This window comes from Coffea arabica, chromosome 10e (genome assembly GCF_036785885.1).
Source record: "Coffea arabica cultivar ET-39 chromosome 10e, Coffea Arabica ET-39 HiFi, whole genome shotgun sequence".
NCBI lineage: Eukaryota > Viridiplantae > Streptophyta > Magnoliopsida > Gentianales > Rubiaceae > Coffea > Coffea arabica.
Window position 1 is genome coordinate 5,405,426 of NC_092328.1, and position 15,677 is coordinate 5,421,102.

At 36.1% G+C, this 15,677-nt stretch overlaps 2 protein-coding genes across 3 annotated transcripts; one reads left to right on the forward strand and one right to left on the reverse strand.

Moving 5' to 3' along the window:
• Positions 1-1,425: 1,425 nt before the first annotated feature.
• On the reverse strand, positions 1,426-9,922 carry LOC113711772 (uncharacterized). Its single transcript, XM_027234971.2, has 15 exons — positions 9,711-9,922; positions 9,555-9,614; positions 9,343-9,445; positions 8,871-8,943; positions 8,399-8,444; positions 7,546-7,659; positions 6,842-6,929; positions 6,433-6,526; positions 5,528-5,588; positions 5,284-5,414; positions 3,730-3,847; positions 3,438-3,561; positions 2,850-2,957; positions 2,684-2,761; positions 1,426-1,703 (listed from the first exon to the last, which is right to left on the reverse strand). Exons 1-15 carry the CDS (start codon positions 9,792-9,794, stop codon positions 1,654-1,656), a joined length of 1,332 nt encoding a protein of 443 aa, XP_027090772.1. The 5' UTR covers positions 9,795-9,922; the 3' UTR covers positions 1,426-1,653.
• A 1,083-nt stretch (positions 9,923-11,005) lies between these two features.
• LOC113711042 (MA3 DOMAIN-CONTAINING TRANSLATION REGULATORY FACTOR 2-like) lies at positions 11,006-15,555 on the forward strand. Of its 2 annotated transcripts, XM_072066861.1 has the most exons (5): positions 11,006-11,365; positions 12,283-12,338; positions 12,448-12,837; positions 13,167-13,261; positions 13,402-15,555. In XM_072066861.1, the coding sequence occupies exons 3-5, from the start codon at positions 12,570-12,572 to the stop codon at positions 15,235-15,237; spliced, it is 2,199 nt and encodes a 732-aa protein (XP_071922962.1). In that variant the 5' UTR covers positions 11,006-11,365; positions 12,283-12,338; positions 12,448-12,569; the 3' UTR covers positions 15,238-15,555. The 2 variants fall into 2 exon arrangements, with proteins under 2 accessions (XP_071922962.1, XP_027089977.1); XM_027234176.2 differs by having other exon boundaries at positions 12,283-12,837.
• Positions 15,556-15,677: the final 122 nt, after the last annotated feature.

The following is a 15,677-nucleotide window of genomic DNA, read 5'->3' on the forward strand; positions in this document are numbered from 1 at the left end:
TTATCATTTTTTGGAGTTTTTTTTTTAAAAAAAAATATTATAATGATTTAATACATGTGAGTGAGGAAAAAAGGTGATTGAAAAAATATTTTCATGAAAAACATATAGATTTTTGGAGAAAAATGGCGATCTAAACATAATAGTTAATTTAACAAAATAAATTTCCTTCTTGATTTTTAATATTAATAATCAACTTACCATGCAAGTTTTTTTTCCTTTTAAAAGTGAAACAACGAGCATTTTTTTTAAAATGTTACTTCGATTGTACAGAGCACTCTAGTCAATGTTTAGCAAAAGTGATGCATTGATTAGCTAATCTAATTGGTAACGTTGCAAGTTAAAAAAAAAAAAAAAAACAATTTGTAGCTGGTCAAACGATAATCATTTCAATCAAAATTATTATAAGTACTTGTACAGTATAGTTGGAAATTATTATAACCACCATTTATGTTAATGGCTTTTGGCTAAGGTCATGTGTGAACCCTCGTGCCAGTTATCATCAATCCACGGCCAACATTGGGTGACGGTGAGCTGTTTTGGGACCTATTGGCTCTACTTTTAAGCAAAGATATGATAGCTGTTATGGAGGTGAGCGTTGTCAATGAGTGACCATGGAATAAGCAATGGTTGAAAATGAGACGAAGAGGCTTTCAAACCACACCTTTCTTTTGAAGTGTTATCTTGTTGGACTTGTGTCCAAAAGAAATGGGACATTTGCTGAGGCAGATGCCAGGTGCTGTTTATGTTACCTTGACTTGTCATCGGACTAGTCATCGTCGCAAAGTTGTTTAAGACCGCTAAAAGTGCACATCCATCAAACATTTTGTGTTTGCATATGATATGATTTATTTTGAACAACGTGTAATTTTAAAATAAAAATTTATGAGTTCCACGCATATTATTAAAAAGAGAAACAAGATGAGATCTGAATCGTACAATTTTTTTTAATCAAATTTTAGCCATGAAGCAAAGTTCCTGCCCCTCTTCCGTTTGGATAGGAGATTGTCTGAAATATTTATTTGAAATAATTACTATAACACTTTTTATAATATGATAAAAAAGTAGTTGAAAATTGTGTTTATGATAAAAAGGCAAAACAAAATTTCAATATTTTTTTTTGTGCAAATCTTGATAACAAAACAAACCCTGAAATTTAACTTTTAAGAGAAAATTTAAATTTGATGAAAATAAATACTTGACTAATGGTACAAGAACTGCTAATCACTTGTAACCGCACAAGTTTTTTTTTTTTAAAAAAAAAATCATTTTAATAGCAGCAATTAAAAGTACTGGATGCAAAACAAGCATTAGGAGAAGCAGCAGCTGCTTGTTCGGTGTACTTATCTAGCTGCAAGAGGATCAGAATACCTGTAGATGACACACACTGCCTACGGAATTTTAGGTAGCTTGCCCGCTTCGCCCAAGTTCGACTTTAACTCTCTGACAAGAATGCAGATTTGACAACAAAGAGTATACATTTGGCACCAAAGGCATTAGAAATTCGAAGTACTCTTTTTTAAGTTACTGTTACGACAACAGGATAACCAAAACTAGCAAAAGGAAACACGAGCGAACGCTTGAAATTCTGCAGTCTGGAATAGGTTGGCGGGGGGAGTGTGTGTGCGTGCCTGTGAGTCTGCTAAACTTCTACCCTCATGTTTTACCTGCAGTGCTAAATTTAGCACGCCGCTCTTCATAGGAAGCTGAAAATGTTTCTGTAGTATTAGTTCAAAGCAACAACAAAAAAACTTCGAGCACAAAGCATATACAACTAACATCATGCGAAAACGGAGAGAGGCGCATGCAAAGAAATATTTTGTCATAGGTCAATAATAGAGTGTATGCAAGAATATTAGCTTAACTTGTCAACTAGAAGATGGCTTATAAAAGAAGAATGAAAACAACTGGTTAGCTTATTAGTGTTCAGATTGACATATGTTCAACTGGATTGGCATTGTACAGATTAGCATGAACTCAGGATGCTACTCAAGATTTGTGCCAGCCATATAACCAAAGAAGTCACCTTACTTCCATTTTCTGATAGAATGGCTAAAACCACTAAAATAAAGTTTACATGTTTATGCATCTATATGTTGAAAATTGTTTAGTCTTTTCAACCTTTTTTTTTTTTTTTTTTAAGTTAGTATATTTGGGTGGGTGAAGCTAGGGATGACTGGTTGATCCACTGCACAATAAGCATACGCCGCATTATGAAACAAAGATCTTTGATGAATTTTTCAGTTATTGACATCATGAACGCATATCCCTCCAAATAAACTTGATAGAAATGATAAATAAGTCTAGGTTTAATTGTCAAATAGGTGTGTAGACACACAAATATGCGCAGAGAAAAAAGGTGGAAACTTAAATGTCAAATGCATTCTTTTCCTCTAATAAAGTCAGATATTCCGTTGAAGCGCAAAGAGGTTATATAAGATACCCAGGGGTTATTTTGAAACTCGCATCCATGTTAACCAATAGTCTTCCTTCTATTGTATTGATTTGGCTTTTAAAAAACTAGGCTGGTTTTTATTCTTGTTTCTCTTTCCAGCAATGAATCAGAAGTGCTCAAATTGCACAAGGAAAGAAGGTGCCAAGTCAATTCAAGCGACCATATTATCCACTAAAATAATAACTTTAAAGTGGCAGACTATGCTACAGGTTGGGAGATAATGGAACTTACGTTCGGTGGGCCTTGACATGATGGGAACATAGACAGCTTTCCTATGTTTCAATCTAACAGTATTCAGCAAACTGTCATCTGAAAAATGAAAGTTAACCAAGTAATATAACCACGGTTTGGAGTTGTTATTAGGGAAGAGGAAGTAAGAGGGTTACTAAAATCAAACCAGTTTCAATAAGGGAACAGCTCTGCAAAGCCTCATCATATATTGCAGCTTGAAGCTTGTAATTAAGGCATTCCTTCTTCAAGTGCTCAGCCAAAGCTTGTTTAGCACCTAAAAGAAACATTTCATGCTAAGCAAACAAAATTACCAACACCAACGGTGATGAGGGTAAATAAATTTTAAAACCAAGTACATCGTCGGCCATCATCAGTAGTTCAACTGAAAATGAGTTATGTTTAAAGCACCTTATTGCAGACAAGTAAAAGTGAAAAGTTTCACACTCGGATTTCTTTTAGATGTGACAATATGCCTTGGTTCAGCAATGCAGAAACAAAATACTACAAATGACAGAACATACTCTTTAGCGTTAAGTTGCCAAGCTGCAATAACGCACTTGAACATGAACGAGTATGACACAAAATGTATTAACTGGAGCTGAATTAGCATAAAACAGTCCAGCAGTAGTTGCATATAAGTAAAGATAAAACAAGTAGTCCTCAAGTAGCTGATGATGTAAAGCTAATCCAGCATAAAGAATTCCAGCTCTAGCTGCATAAGTATCAAACAATAAAACTAGTAGGCCTCAAGTACCTGATGAACAAATGAATCTAAGACCTTCAAATTCACAAGATTGAAGAACTAGTGGAATTTCTGCAGCCATTGTGTATTGAGGTTTCCTTGTTGTCTTCTCAGTATCAAGTAATAAATCTATAACCTACAAGATAATGCTGTCAGAATGCCTTCTACTTATAAAAGGTTTGACAATGGAACTCAGTGTATCCTGCTGAATCCCATCATCAGACTCAAACCACATCATACTATCACCAGCACCATTTGAGATTTAAGAAAATTCATGACTTTCACACTGCATGTTTTTACGCACATTAGGAGTTTCAAGGCCTTCTCCGATCAGAAATAGTAGAGCAGCCATGCATCGGATTTGGTGCCACAGGAAAGCACTACCTTTAATTTTTATCGCCCAGAGTTCATTGTCCTCAAAACTGCAAAATCATGGGGACAACAGTCAATGTGACACAAGGTCTGTGGATAGGCACCAGAACTAAGAAAACAATTGTGAGCTTAACTCTCAGTTAAGGACTCTAATGAGCAAAATAAATGTTCCACACACACATATCTTATTTAAGTTTACATTCGGTATTTGAGTGGTTTGCCAAGGGGAGTACAGGGATGGACATAAAAGGTGAATTCATCCAAACTATAGAGGAAGAAGTGAAGCCTCACTCAATGTAACAAGACTTAAAATTATACAATGCCAGTGACTTTGAAACAAAAGGATAGATAGCCAAACTAAAATTCCACACATGAATTTGCTACTTCTGATAGCAATATAATCTTAAAAGGTTCCTTCAAGACCTTCAAGAAGCCAAATCCAATCAATCTGAGGGTACCAATTTTGTATGTATCAAAGTAATATTTTTCATTTCCAAAGGAGATGGGACTAATAAGGTTCTTCTATCTGAGGAAATGACATTAAGCTATACCTTTAGTTAAAAATACTAATCTCATTTCTTTAAATAAGAATATTTTCTTTCGAATATCTCCACATTTATTGCAATACCTTTCTTAATGTATTTTCAGAATGCCTTAGGCACTGCAATTTTACATGTATCAAAGTGATATTTTTTTCATTTCGAAAGGTGGGATGAATAAGGTTCTTCTAGCTGAGAAAATGACATTAAGCTATACCTTTAGTTAAAAATACTAATCTCATTTCTTTATATAAGAATATTTTCTTTCAAATATCTCCACATTTAGCGCAATACCTTTCTTGATGTATTTTCAGAATGCCTTAGGCAGTGCAATTGATTTCTCCTTCCCCTCAAAAGCTACTCTATTTTCTCCCTCAGAAGGAGAAAAGAGCAAAATGAGGGGCAATTTCCAGGTGCACCCTTCCACTCCATAAAGTTCACCCATAAGTTACTCCTTTGAAGGTTCCTGGAACTCACTCAAGTTTTCTAAGGCCAAGCTCTATTTCATTTTATCTTTTTTTTCATAAGCCGAGCTTGACTGAGGTGACTAAATGGTTAAATTGAGTGGACAGAACTCAACTACAGAGCACCACAGAATGTATGAATTTGAAGTAAAAGTGGACAATTTTTACATTCCATCTTTCCCTTTTCATACTATGTTGGAGTTCAGACTCAAATGCATACAGGTTTTCATATACACTCAGCTTCAAAGACAGCACATGTTTCATCGTTCTATGGAATTAATATCATTTCTTACATATGGATGAAGTATAACTCAAAGAAAATACTCGACAACCAATCAAGCAAATGAAGTATAGAACAAAAATCTTGTACCATGCAAAATTAATATCAAGTTGATGAGAACAAATATACTTTACATTCTACTACAAAAAAAAAAGAGGTGAGAGCCACAGGTTAAACAGTCAAAAGAGTTAAGAGTACACAACCTTTCACTGCAACGGGAAATCTCAAATAGCGTGATGCAACGTCTGAAATTGTGTACATTAATCGCATCCATCTTGCAAAAGTTTCGGAAATCATGTTCACCAAGAAATTTCTTCCCAGCAGTCTCCATTGCCTAGTAAAACATGGTATTGGGAAACATATTCATAATCCTTCCAGTATATATCCAGCACAGGGAGCAAACAGCTCAATTAAGTCTCAGAATTTGGATTCAAGAAAAAGGCACACCATTATATTAAGATTATCCCTCCAAAAGAAGTACTTATATTGTCTACTTAAACAGCTGAACCTGGAGAACAGCACCAAAGAAATAATCAGAGAAAATTGGGCAAGCATGTTGGTGTAGAGTCCAATATATTGTCAAGTTTAAAATTCCTTGAGATAAGCAAATTACCATTCAAGGATGGATATTATTGTCCTTGGAATTGGTCCAAACCAAAAATGACAAGAAAAGAAACACAACTCCCTCTTATCTCCCCCACACGCAAAACAAAAAATAGACAAATAAAAAGAGGAGAAATGAAGGCAAGAACAAGAATAGGAAATCCCGAAATTTTAACCCTCTTCTTAAGTAAAGCTAATTAAACCTTCTGCACTATTATGTTTAGGCCTTAAGGGACCACAATAAGCATAACATTCAGCCAATTAGTTCTCCACCCTTCATCTCATGCAACATAGTGAAATCCTGGCACCCCTAACTTTGTTGCATCATGAAACATGGAGTTAATGCCCATATACATTCCGAATCATCCAATCGTGTGGGTGCTGTTATAGCCACAGAATGGACATAAGAAGTGAAGACCTATTCAGGCAATGGCTATCCACATATAGGAGCTAATGTGCAGGCCTCATATTTCATCTCTTTTATATTGGTCACCATACTATCTCACCCGTGCAAAGCATGGGAAATGTTGCTGTTTTCATGTGCCTGTTCATAATGTACTCAACAAGGTAAATAAATAGTTGCAACTTATTTGAATTCTCAGAAATCCTTATCATGCAATGAAGCCCTTCAACTTGACATCTTCCAAATGAGGATAATTTTTTTTTAATAAAAATAAGCATAAAAGTGTAGACCATAGCTTCCATCAGAAAGAGAGAGAAGAGAGCGAGCTTTGCTGAGCTGTTATGACCTTGCACTGAAATCAACTGGAGCAGGAGACCAACCCATAACTTGAATATCTTTTGGAAGGACTTTATTAATTATGCCAACATAGTCCATTTCTCCTGTTTATTAATCATTAGAAATGCATATTAACTGGCAAGGAAACATATATAGCTAGAAAGGACATCAACAGTTTGACATTAAGACTTCAAACTAAGGTGGCATTAAGAAATCATTGCATAAATGAAAAACCTATATCTATCTTTTACGAGTAAAACTCTTCATTCTATTAAATTTGACACTATTTTGACACACCCAAAAGGTAGAACTTACCTTCAAAACAAAGAAAATAACATAACTATCTTCTAAAAACTTGATTCTGAGGTACGATCGAAAGCAAAGACTATTCTTTCTGATACATAAAAATAAAAGCTGACCACATGATTCTTCCGGCCAAATATCTCCAGCATATTCAGTGTTCCCTCTTGTTTGCTTCAGGTTTGACCGTAAAAACAGAGCAATTACCTGCATCCATTTACTTTGAGCTTTCAACGAGTAGAACAATTAAGTGGAATACCACCTTCCAACCAAGAGAAATTGGATGAGTAGTTGAATACAGAAATAAAACAGAGAGAGGTCTTCCAGGGGAAAAAAAAAATTGTCAATCAAAGATGTCGAACTTTATTCAGATCAGGAGATGAACTACAAATGTTAACTATATACAGTATTCTTTACAAAAAAGTCTGATGTAGAGCCAACAATATTTCTGTCAAGCTGATTGACCTGTGAAGTGGCCAGCCAAATGAAAAATAGATAATTTCTTCCTTTCTCCTTTTTCTTGTTATTTTCCTTTTTTTTTTGTTGGGGGGGGGGTGTTGGGGGTGGGACTGGCAAAAGAGGGGAAATATAAAGTAGTTTTCACATTATTTGTGTGACTATTTAGATGAAATATTTTGCTAATCTTCCATTTACCACACTGGAATGCAGCTATCTGTTACTAACAGCTAACTTCAAGCATTCTAAAACTTAAAATGGTCAGACAATATGAAGACAGCTATACAAGAACAAAGTGCTTTGAGACAGCTCGAGTCTCATTCACAGAATCATAGCAACAGATGGAGCAAAAGGATTGACAACATACTTGCCCAGTAGAAGAAACTCCTTTGTCTGTTCTACCACATCTTGAGTATTGTAGTTCCTTCTTGTCTACTCTATCAATGAGATTTGTCTTCTTAAGAGCTCTAAAAATTTCAGACTGTAAAATCAGAAAATTCAAAAGCTAACTACTACATATAAACCACAATCCAATATTGTCTATCAAGTAGTTTCTTTCCCAAAGTGTGCATAAGTGGAAAATATCAGGAAAGAATTCTAAAGGAAAAGGAGAAATGCAGCACAAAAAACAGCCTTTTCTACTCTTAACAATTGATAGATCCAAATTCTAGTTCAAACATGCAGCATAATTGGCCTCAAATGGCAGCAGAACACTTCTATATGAAAAAGCAATTTCACAGTTGTTTTAACAGGGAACAATTGCCAACATAGAGCATATTTCAGAAGAACCATACTTGGGATAACCACCCCAATCATTATGAATATTATTAGAAATCAATCTTTCTTTGCACTGAGTGGAACTCAAGATTCTACAGTGGACCACAAAGGGTATGAAGTGCAAAACTTGGAAAAAGGAAGGAAACACCCATCATCTTTCAATTATTTGCTGTAAAATAGTAAAGACAATATGCAATTAAACCATCCCACAGCAATCACGCGTTGACAATTCAATATCTCATCTTCCCAGACCTTCCCAAATTAATAATCTATCAATGACAATAAATGCAATAAAAGCAGCAAAAGAAAGAATGACGAAAGAAGATGAGAAAAAAAAGAATGACTTGACTCATGGATAGAAATATGACAATGTCAATTAAGGAACATGAATCATCAAGTGCTGTTGAAATGAGGAGAATGACTAGAAAAACTAGTGAACACACCTCCACAGTTGGATCCATGTGTGCCTCTGAAGCAAAACCATAAAACCTAAAAGAAGCATGTCAAATAGTTGTGTTCAATCCATTGCTTATATACAAACATACTATTACGTATACTTCCTATATGGTAGGTAAGAGAAAATTTAAGGTAAAGTGCACCACACCAGATCTAACAAAAATACACTTGTAAATGACTAGTTCCTTTTTAGTTCAGCCAAGCATTTAGACAATTTCCAGCAATAACTCATCAATCATTGTATGGACGTGAAATCGATTCTTAAAACCGCTTGACACAACTTTAGACTGCAGATGTACCAATAAGATTGACTATGAAAAACATGAAAGTATAGCTTGTGATAGCTTTACAAGGGAATAGTAGAAAAAGGTCTCCTGTAAATATGTGTGCTCTTATGTTTTTGTTTTAATAGAAGAAATGAAATAAGCATCGAGTTATATCCATCCCTGGAACTCATACCTCTGACCAAGGTACATAACTTTTAAAGCAACATATCTCCTGGGGAATTGACGCACACCACTTGTCTGGGGACCTGTGCCCAAATATTGAATCAAATCTTATTGAAGAAGGATAACATTTCATCACACTGCCAAACATGCAAAAGAGGGCCAATGCATCCTAATTTATTGAGGTACAAAAAAAAAAAAAAAGCCCCGTTTAAAGTTCCACTATGCAATTGAACATGAATATTCCTGCTAAAGACTCCTTTACTTCCCTGTTTAAGGATGTAACTAGGACAATGAGTTGGATTTCAGTGCTTAATTTCCACAATGGAGAACTGCAGACTAGTTTCACTGGGAGGCAGTTATATTTTAGCTAACAATGTAATGCATTTCACCGTGATAATTTTGAAATATCATCTATTACAATGAATAATCACAGAAACTAGGAAGAGGAAAAAGAGTATTATTCAAACTTAAAATGCAGAAACCTGAATCTTTCTTCGTTCTCCCTTTGTAGGTTGCTAAGTCACCCTCTATTTTTAATTCCTCTAACTCCTCAGCTACAGCACTAGCATTAACATTTTCCTGCCCCTGCAAAGTCATTAAAAAAAATCCCACTTAAAATATTCACCTATATACAGAAACAAGTGGGAAAAAAAGAAAGAGAGAAAGAAAAGAGGATTGTTAAAGTAAAGCAAACCTTTTGACAATGGCAATTTGATAGCAATAACGACAACTTAGCCTTTTCTGATTCTAACTCCTGAGTTTTACATGTTGCAGACACTTATATTAGACACAAAATAGGAAAAAGAACAGCAAAAAAGAGCAATCAATTAGTATTCTGACTTCTGGGTACCTTGACTCTTTTCTGGAGAGAGTGGAGCTGTGCTTGTAGAGAGCTGATGAGGTCCACATCGGAGTCGGAGTTTGCGAGATCCATCGCATGTTGCTGTGACTGCTATCTTTTGAAGTTCAAGTGTTCGACGATATGTTTACAAGAAAATGCCTCTATGCAGAACAAGAAGTCAACAACAGAGTACCGGAAGTAGGCTTTTCAAAATGTTTGAAAACTGGCGCATAAAGCTTATACGTATTTCGCGGCTCAAGGATGGAGCATAGAAGACGCGACCTGTAGCGCTGAGATACTTTACGCCTTTGGGTCAGTGGCAGAAAGGCGTGGTTGCATTGATCATTTTGAAATATCTTCTAATAGCACATAATTCAAAATTGATGTATTATTGTTTAAAATTTGACACAGCATTTGAAGGTTTTTTTTTTTCTTTCTGAAAAATCATTTGAAGATTATTCAAGAAAATTCATACCACGTTGAGCCTTTTGATTTCTCTCTAGTTATAGAATTCCACTATTTTATTTTTTGGGGGCATTCAATTTAGATATTATAATGCCTTTTCTATGAACGATGTCATGGATCAAATTAACTTATGTATCATAATGTGTGTTTGATGACTTATTTTTAGAAAACCTAAACTTAACAATCTTGTAGTAGTTGTGTACATCACTAGAATATTGTAAAAAAAAAATGTCTTTAAGCACTTAAAATAGAGAATATACTTGTATTACATATCAAACTTATTTATCTTGCAAATTATTTTTTCAACTTTATGCATCCAGAAAATTGATTTATAGGAGTGTTATATAAATTTTGGCCACATGTCACGGAATTGCTTTTTCTTTATTTTCAGACCAAGAACAAGAAAAAATAGATTTTGAAAAAGAAAGCAAAGTTTTCAAATTTCTATTCAAACTCTTGCACCTATGTTAAAATCTAAAAGAAAGTGTGTAGCAGTGCTCTGTGCTCCTCTTTACACGCCAAACTAGTTTAGGAGTAGATTGATGGCCAAAAAAAAAAAAAAAAAAAAAGAGACTTGTTTCTTTAGAGACATAAAATAACTTGATTGAAATCTTAATGATATGATGATGGCTAATAATTTTTTAGGGTAAATTAGGATTGATACTCTAATTGATTGATTGATATTCTATCAGTTAGTACTAATTACTATTGGGAAATAGGATTGATAGTCTGATAGATTAGTTGATATTCTATTGCTTATTTAATTTCGCAGAGGTTTATTAATGGCAAATACTTGGCCTTCCATGATTTGTGAAGAAGGGGCACAACCAAGCATTTGCCTTATTAATTCGTGAAGAAGGGCATTAATTTATAGCCAAGTGTAGAGCTCAATTACCGTTTCAGTTGCTTTGACCATCGAGTTTCCCGGGCGTAACGTTTCAAAGGCCATTCCCAAAGTGCTCTCTCGTCCGTCGGATGAAACGAAAGAGGTAGGACACCCCGACTGATTCCAACGACCGTTTCATAACTCCCACCGAGATGCCTAAAACAACTTTCTTGAACCCCAATGAATAAACCTGTCAAACAAATAATTTGTGACAGAACTCTACACTGTCCTAAACTAGACAAGACAATTCTCCAAAATTTTACCAGAAAGAAACTAAGGTTTTGCATTCTTTGCACGAAGCCCATTTGAATTGGTGAGCTTCCTTTTCTTTTCCTACTATACTATTTGTCCGTGCTCATTTTCTTCATGGCAAACTTGAATTGTGACTCTAATTTTGGAAGTTATACTTTTGTTTTCTTCTCGAATTTTGAGAAAGTATAAAACACGTATGTTTTTGGTGGATCCCAGGTAGTATTTTCTTGGAATTTTTTGTGCACGATTTCCTTTCCGAGAAGTTTGATGCATTATTCGTTACAGCATAATTTCTTCTAAAAAAACAGTGAAAGAAGGATTCTTTTGGTAGGAAGTAAAAAGGTTCGAATAAGACTGCTGTTAAGAAGAAACAAGAAAGGATAAAATCTAATTTCATCCATTTCTATCAAACAGCAGTATTCAGGGGAAAGGCTGCGCTGTTTTATGTGTATGCAATACTGTGTGATTGGACTGGAGAAAAAGCAGTGCCTTGACGAAAACATTAGCACTGCTATTCTGAATTCTGGAACATGATTATGCTTTAAAATTTAAACAGTTGATGCGCTCGATATACACCTTTTTTGTTTTTTTTTTTGGTCTCATTTTCTTTTCTTAATCTAAGGATACAAATTACAGATATGGAGGAGGGAAGAGTGGTGAAATTTTAGTAATGTAGTACAGGAGAAGCAGGGGAGGTTGAGAAAACAAGAGAAGAGGAAATGAAGAAGAAGTGGATGTGCAAGAAATCGACTTCCCGATATTTTTCTCCTCATTTTTTGCCCTGAAGTCATTAGGTGTTTGATTTCATTGATCATTTAAAGGTGGATCTGAATATGAGAACTCATAGAGGACGTGATAGTAAACAATATGCAGCATACAAATGCTTAATTTAGCATCAGTTTTTCTTGCCATTTATCAGCTAGAAACTGCACGAGTCTAGCAAGTGCTTCTGATGTTGATAATGTCTGTTAATTTCAGGATTCCAGGGAGCCCGGCTTTCACGCCATTCCGGCAGTGGACTACGCCCGTCACTGGTGCTAAATCAATTTTCTCAACTACTTCCTGTAATTATTGTAATCTTCACCTTAATCACAGCCTAAGTGAAGTCAGACATTCCAAAGACTCAGCTTCCTATTTTCTCAGGAGATACTCAAACTACCTCTGATTTCAAGATTCTGAAATCAAGTTGAACGTTTGCTAGCTTTATATACGCTGCAAGTCGACTTGGTTCTCTCAAGTTGTTAGTGCAATCAGAACTCACCCTGATGGACTTCAGCGATGGGAATATGTCAAAGAAGCACCGGGAACAACACCAATCAGCTTCGGAGAGTGTAGATCTTTTATCTCTTTCCACTTTGCAGATATCCACATCTCGAAGGTCACCACGATCTCCAAGGTCTCCAAAATCTCCAAGTTCACCACGATCACCTAATTCTCCTAGATCTCCTCATGGTAAGCATGGGACAGGCAAGAAAAGTCCACTCAAAAATCTGAGACAGTCACATTCTAAAGGAGATGGCCGTCCAAAGAAAGGTTGGGACATAATTTTTTCTGGCGTTCTAAGTTGAATCATGAGTTCATAACTTGAGGGCAATATTTTTGAATTTTTACAGTATAATTTGAATGAAAACCTGCTGAAAACCTTTTTTTTTTTTTTTTTTGCATGTGGCAAATCACTTGGGTGATTTTAGTAGTGCATTAGACATTTACAATAGCATTTGTTATTTCTCTCTTGCTTGGTTCTGGATTATTTGTTTTGTGATCAATTAATATATGCGGCTTCTATTGGTTAGACACTTGTTAAAGAAATTAGGCTTTAAAGCATGCTTAAAGTTGTTCCCTTCATACTTCGGATCACGCAGGTGGTTGTGGAGGAAAAGGAACATGGGGGGGACTACTTGATACGGATGATGGCCATGTCCTTGACCCAAATGATCCAAATTACAGTAGCACTGAGGTAACCGCCTTCATAAGGCTGCATATTATATTGTAGGTCAAATTCTGTTCTCTGTCTCCACTCTTCAGTCCACTAGTAGTGTTTTGCAAGTAATCGTGAAATTCTTGATGCCAATCATGAAATGAAATTCTTGGTTTCAGGAAAATGAGCAGTCATTTGCTACAAAAGTAAATACATCATTTGAGGAGTACAAAAAGAAGGCGACCATAATAATCGAGGAATATTTTGCCACTGATGATATCACCTCAACAGCCAATGAATTAAGAGAACTTGGAATGCCAAACTATGATTTTTATTTTGTCAAAAAGCTCATCTCTATTGCAATGGATAGGCGTGATAAAGAGAAAGAAATGGCTGCTGTTCTCTTATCCTCACTTTATGCTGACATTATTGATCCTCAACAAATGTACAAAGGTTTCATTAGGCTATTGATGGCTGCTGATGACTTGATTGTAGATATACCAGATGCAATTGATGTTCTTGCATTGTTTCTAGCTCGTGCAGTAGTTGATGAGATACTTCCTCCTGCATTCTTGACAAAGGCATTTGCGTCCTTGCCTAATGACTCAAAGGGATGTCTTGTCATCAAACGAGCTCAGAAGAGTTACTTGTCAGCCCCTCTGCATACAGATAGCATAGGCCGGCGTTGGGCAGGAAACAAGAATAATACGGCTGAAGATTTCAAAAGCAGAATTAACAATCTATTGACTGAATACGTATCAAGTGGTGACAAGAAAGAGGCTTACAGATGCATCAAGGATTTGAATGTGCCTTTTTTTCACCATGAGATAGTCAAACGAGCTATTATAATGGCAATGGAAAAGCAGCATGCTGAAAGCTACCTTCTGGACTTGCTGAAGACAGCTGCTGAAGAAGGTCTTATTAATTCAAGCCAAATTTCAAAGGGATTTGGTAGAATCATAGACAATGTAGATGACTTGTCACTCGACATTCCGAATGCTAAAAGGATATTGCAGTCATTGATTTCCAAGGCAGCATCAGAAGGTTGGCTGTGTGCCTCTTCTTTGTCAGCCCTGTCGCTGCAGCCTGGAAAGCAAACAATAGGAGACGGTGTTGTAAAAGCTTTCAAGGTGAAGGCCCAGTCAATAATTCAGGAGTATTTTCTCTCTGGTGATATTTCAGAAGTAATTCACTGTCTGGAATCAGCAAACAGCTCCTCTTCAGGAGAACTGAATGCGATATTTGTCAAGAAGCTAATTACTTTAGCCATGGATCGGAAAAATAGAGAGAAAGAAATGGCTTCTGTTTTGTTATCGTCCTTGTGTTTTCCAGCTGATGACGTTGTGACTGGATTTGTGATGTTGATAGAATCTGCAGATGACACGGCCCTAGACAATCCTGTTGTCGTTGAGGATCTAGCACTGTTCTTGGCCCGGGCAGAGGTAGATGAAGTCTTAGCACCACAAAACTTGGAGGATATTGAAAATCAATTTTTGGGGTCAGGCTCAATCTGCAATAAAGTTACTCAAATGGCAAAGTCCTTGCTGAAGGCTCGACTTTCTGGGGAGCGGATTTTAAGGTGCTGGGGTGGTGGAGGAAGCAGCAGAAATGGGTGGGCAGTTGAAGATGTCAAGGACAAAATAGGAAAGTTGCTTGAAGAATATGAGTCTGGAGGGGACACAAGGGAAGCTTGCAGGTGCATTAAGGAGTTAGGGATGCCATTTTTTCACCACGAGGTTGTTAAGAAATCACTGGTGATTATTATGGAGAAGAAGAATAATGATAGGTTGTGGGGTCTGCTTAAAGAGTGTTTTAGCATGGGACTAATAACCATGAACCAGATGACGAAGGGGTTCATGAGAGTGGCTGAATCTCTTGATGACTTAGCTTTGGATGTACCGGATGCTAAGAAACAGTTCAAACATTATTTTGATCAGGCAATGGTTGAAGGATGGCTTGATTCATCATTTGGTTTATATCGATCAGAACAATCTTTGGAGAATGGATTTTGTTAGTGCTATGAACTTATCTTTGATCTTAGTTAATTAAAGGAATTCATATGTGTAAGAGACTGCCCCACTCTCACTGATTCTCAGCTAAGAATCACAGGACAAGATCTAGAACAATACTGGGTTTATATGTTTTTTCTCCTTATACTTTCTGTTTTATGCTTGGATACTTCTTCTTCTTTATTCCTGTTTCATGGTTTAATTGCGAGGATATGCGGAGTTACCTCTACAACTAGACTGGAACATAGGATTTGCACTTTCTTTTTCTTGTGTTAAATTAGGGATGGAGATTTAGATGTTCGATTGTTGAACTTTCTTCCCAGATGTTCGATTATTGTTTCCTGGTAATTGATCTCCAGAAGTATAACTGTAGAGCCTAATGCATGGTTGATTTCCTCCAATTGTTTGTTTGTACACGAGTACAACGTCAGAGCAGACTTGACACC

Coding starts and splice junctions, on each gene's coding strand:
- LOC113711772 (XM_027234971.2), bottom strand. CDS start 9,794: ATGGATCTCGCAAACTCCGACTCCGATGTGGACCTCATCAGCTCTCTA. Junction 5,589..6,432: donor CCAGTTGATTTCAGTGCAAG/GTCATAACAGCT, acceptor GCTGTTCTCCAG/GTTCAGCTGTTTAAGTAGAC. Junction 2,762..2,849: donor CTGTTCCCTTATTGAAACTG/GTTTGATTTTAG, acceptor TTCATTTTTCAG/ATGACAGTTTGCTGAATACT.
- LOC113711042 (XM_027234176.2), top strand. CDS start 12,570: ATGGACTTCAGCGATGGGAATATGTCAAAGAAGCACCGGGAACAACAC. Junction 12,838..13,166: donor AGATGGCCGTCCAAAGAAAG/GTTGGGACATAA, acceptor CGGATCACGCAG/GTGGTTGTGGAGGAAAAGGA. Junction 13,262..13,401: donor CAAATTACAGTAGCACTGAG/GTAACCGCCTTC, acceptor TCTTGGTTTCAG/GAAAATGAGCAGTCATTTGC.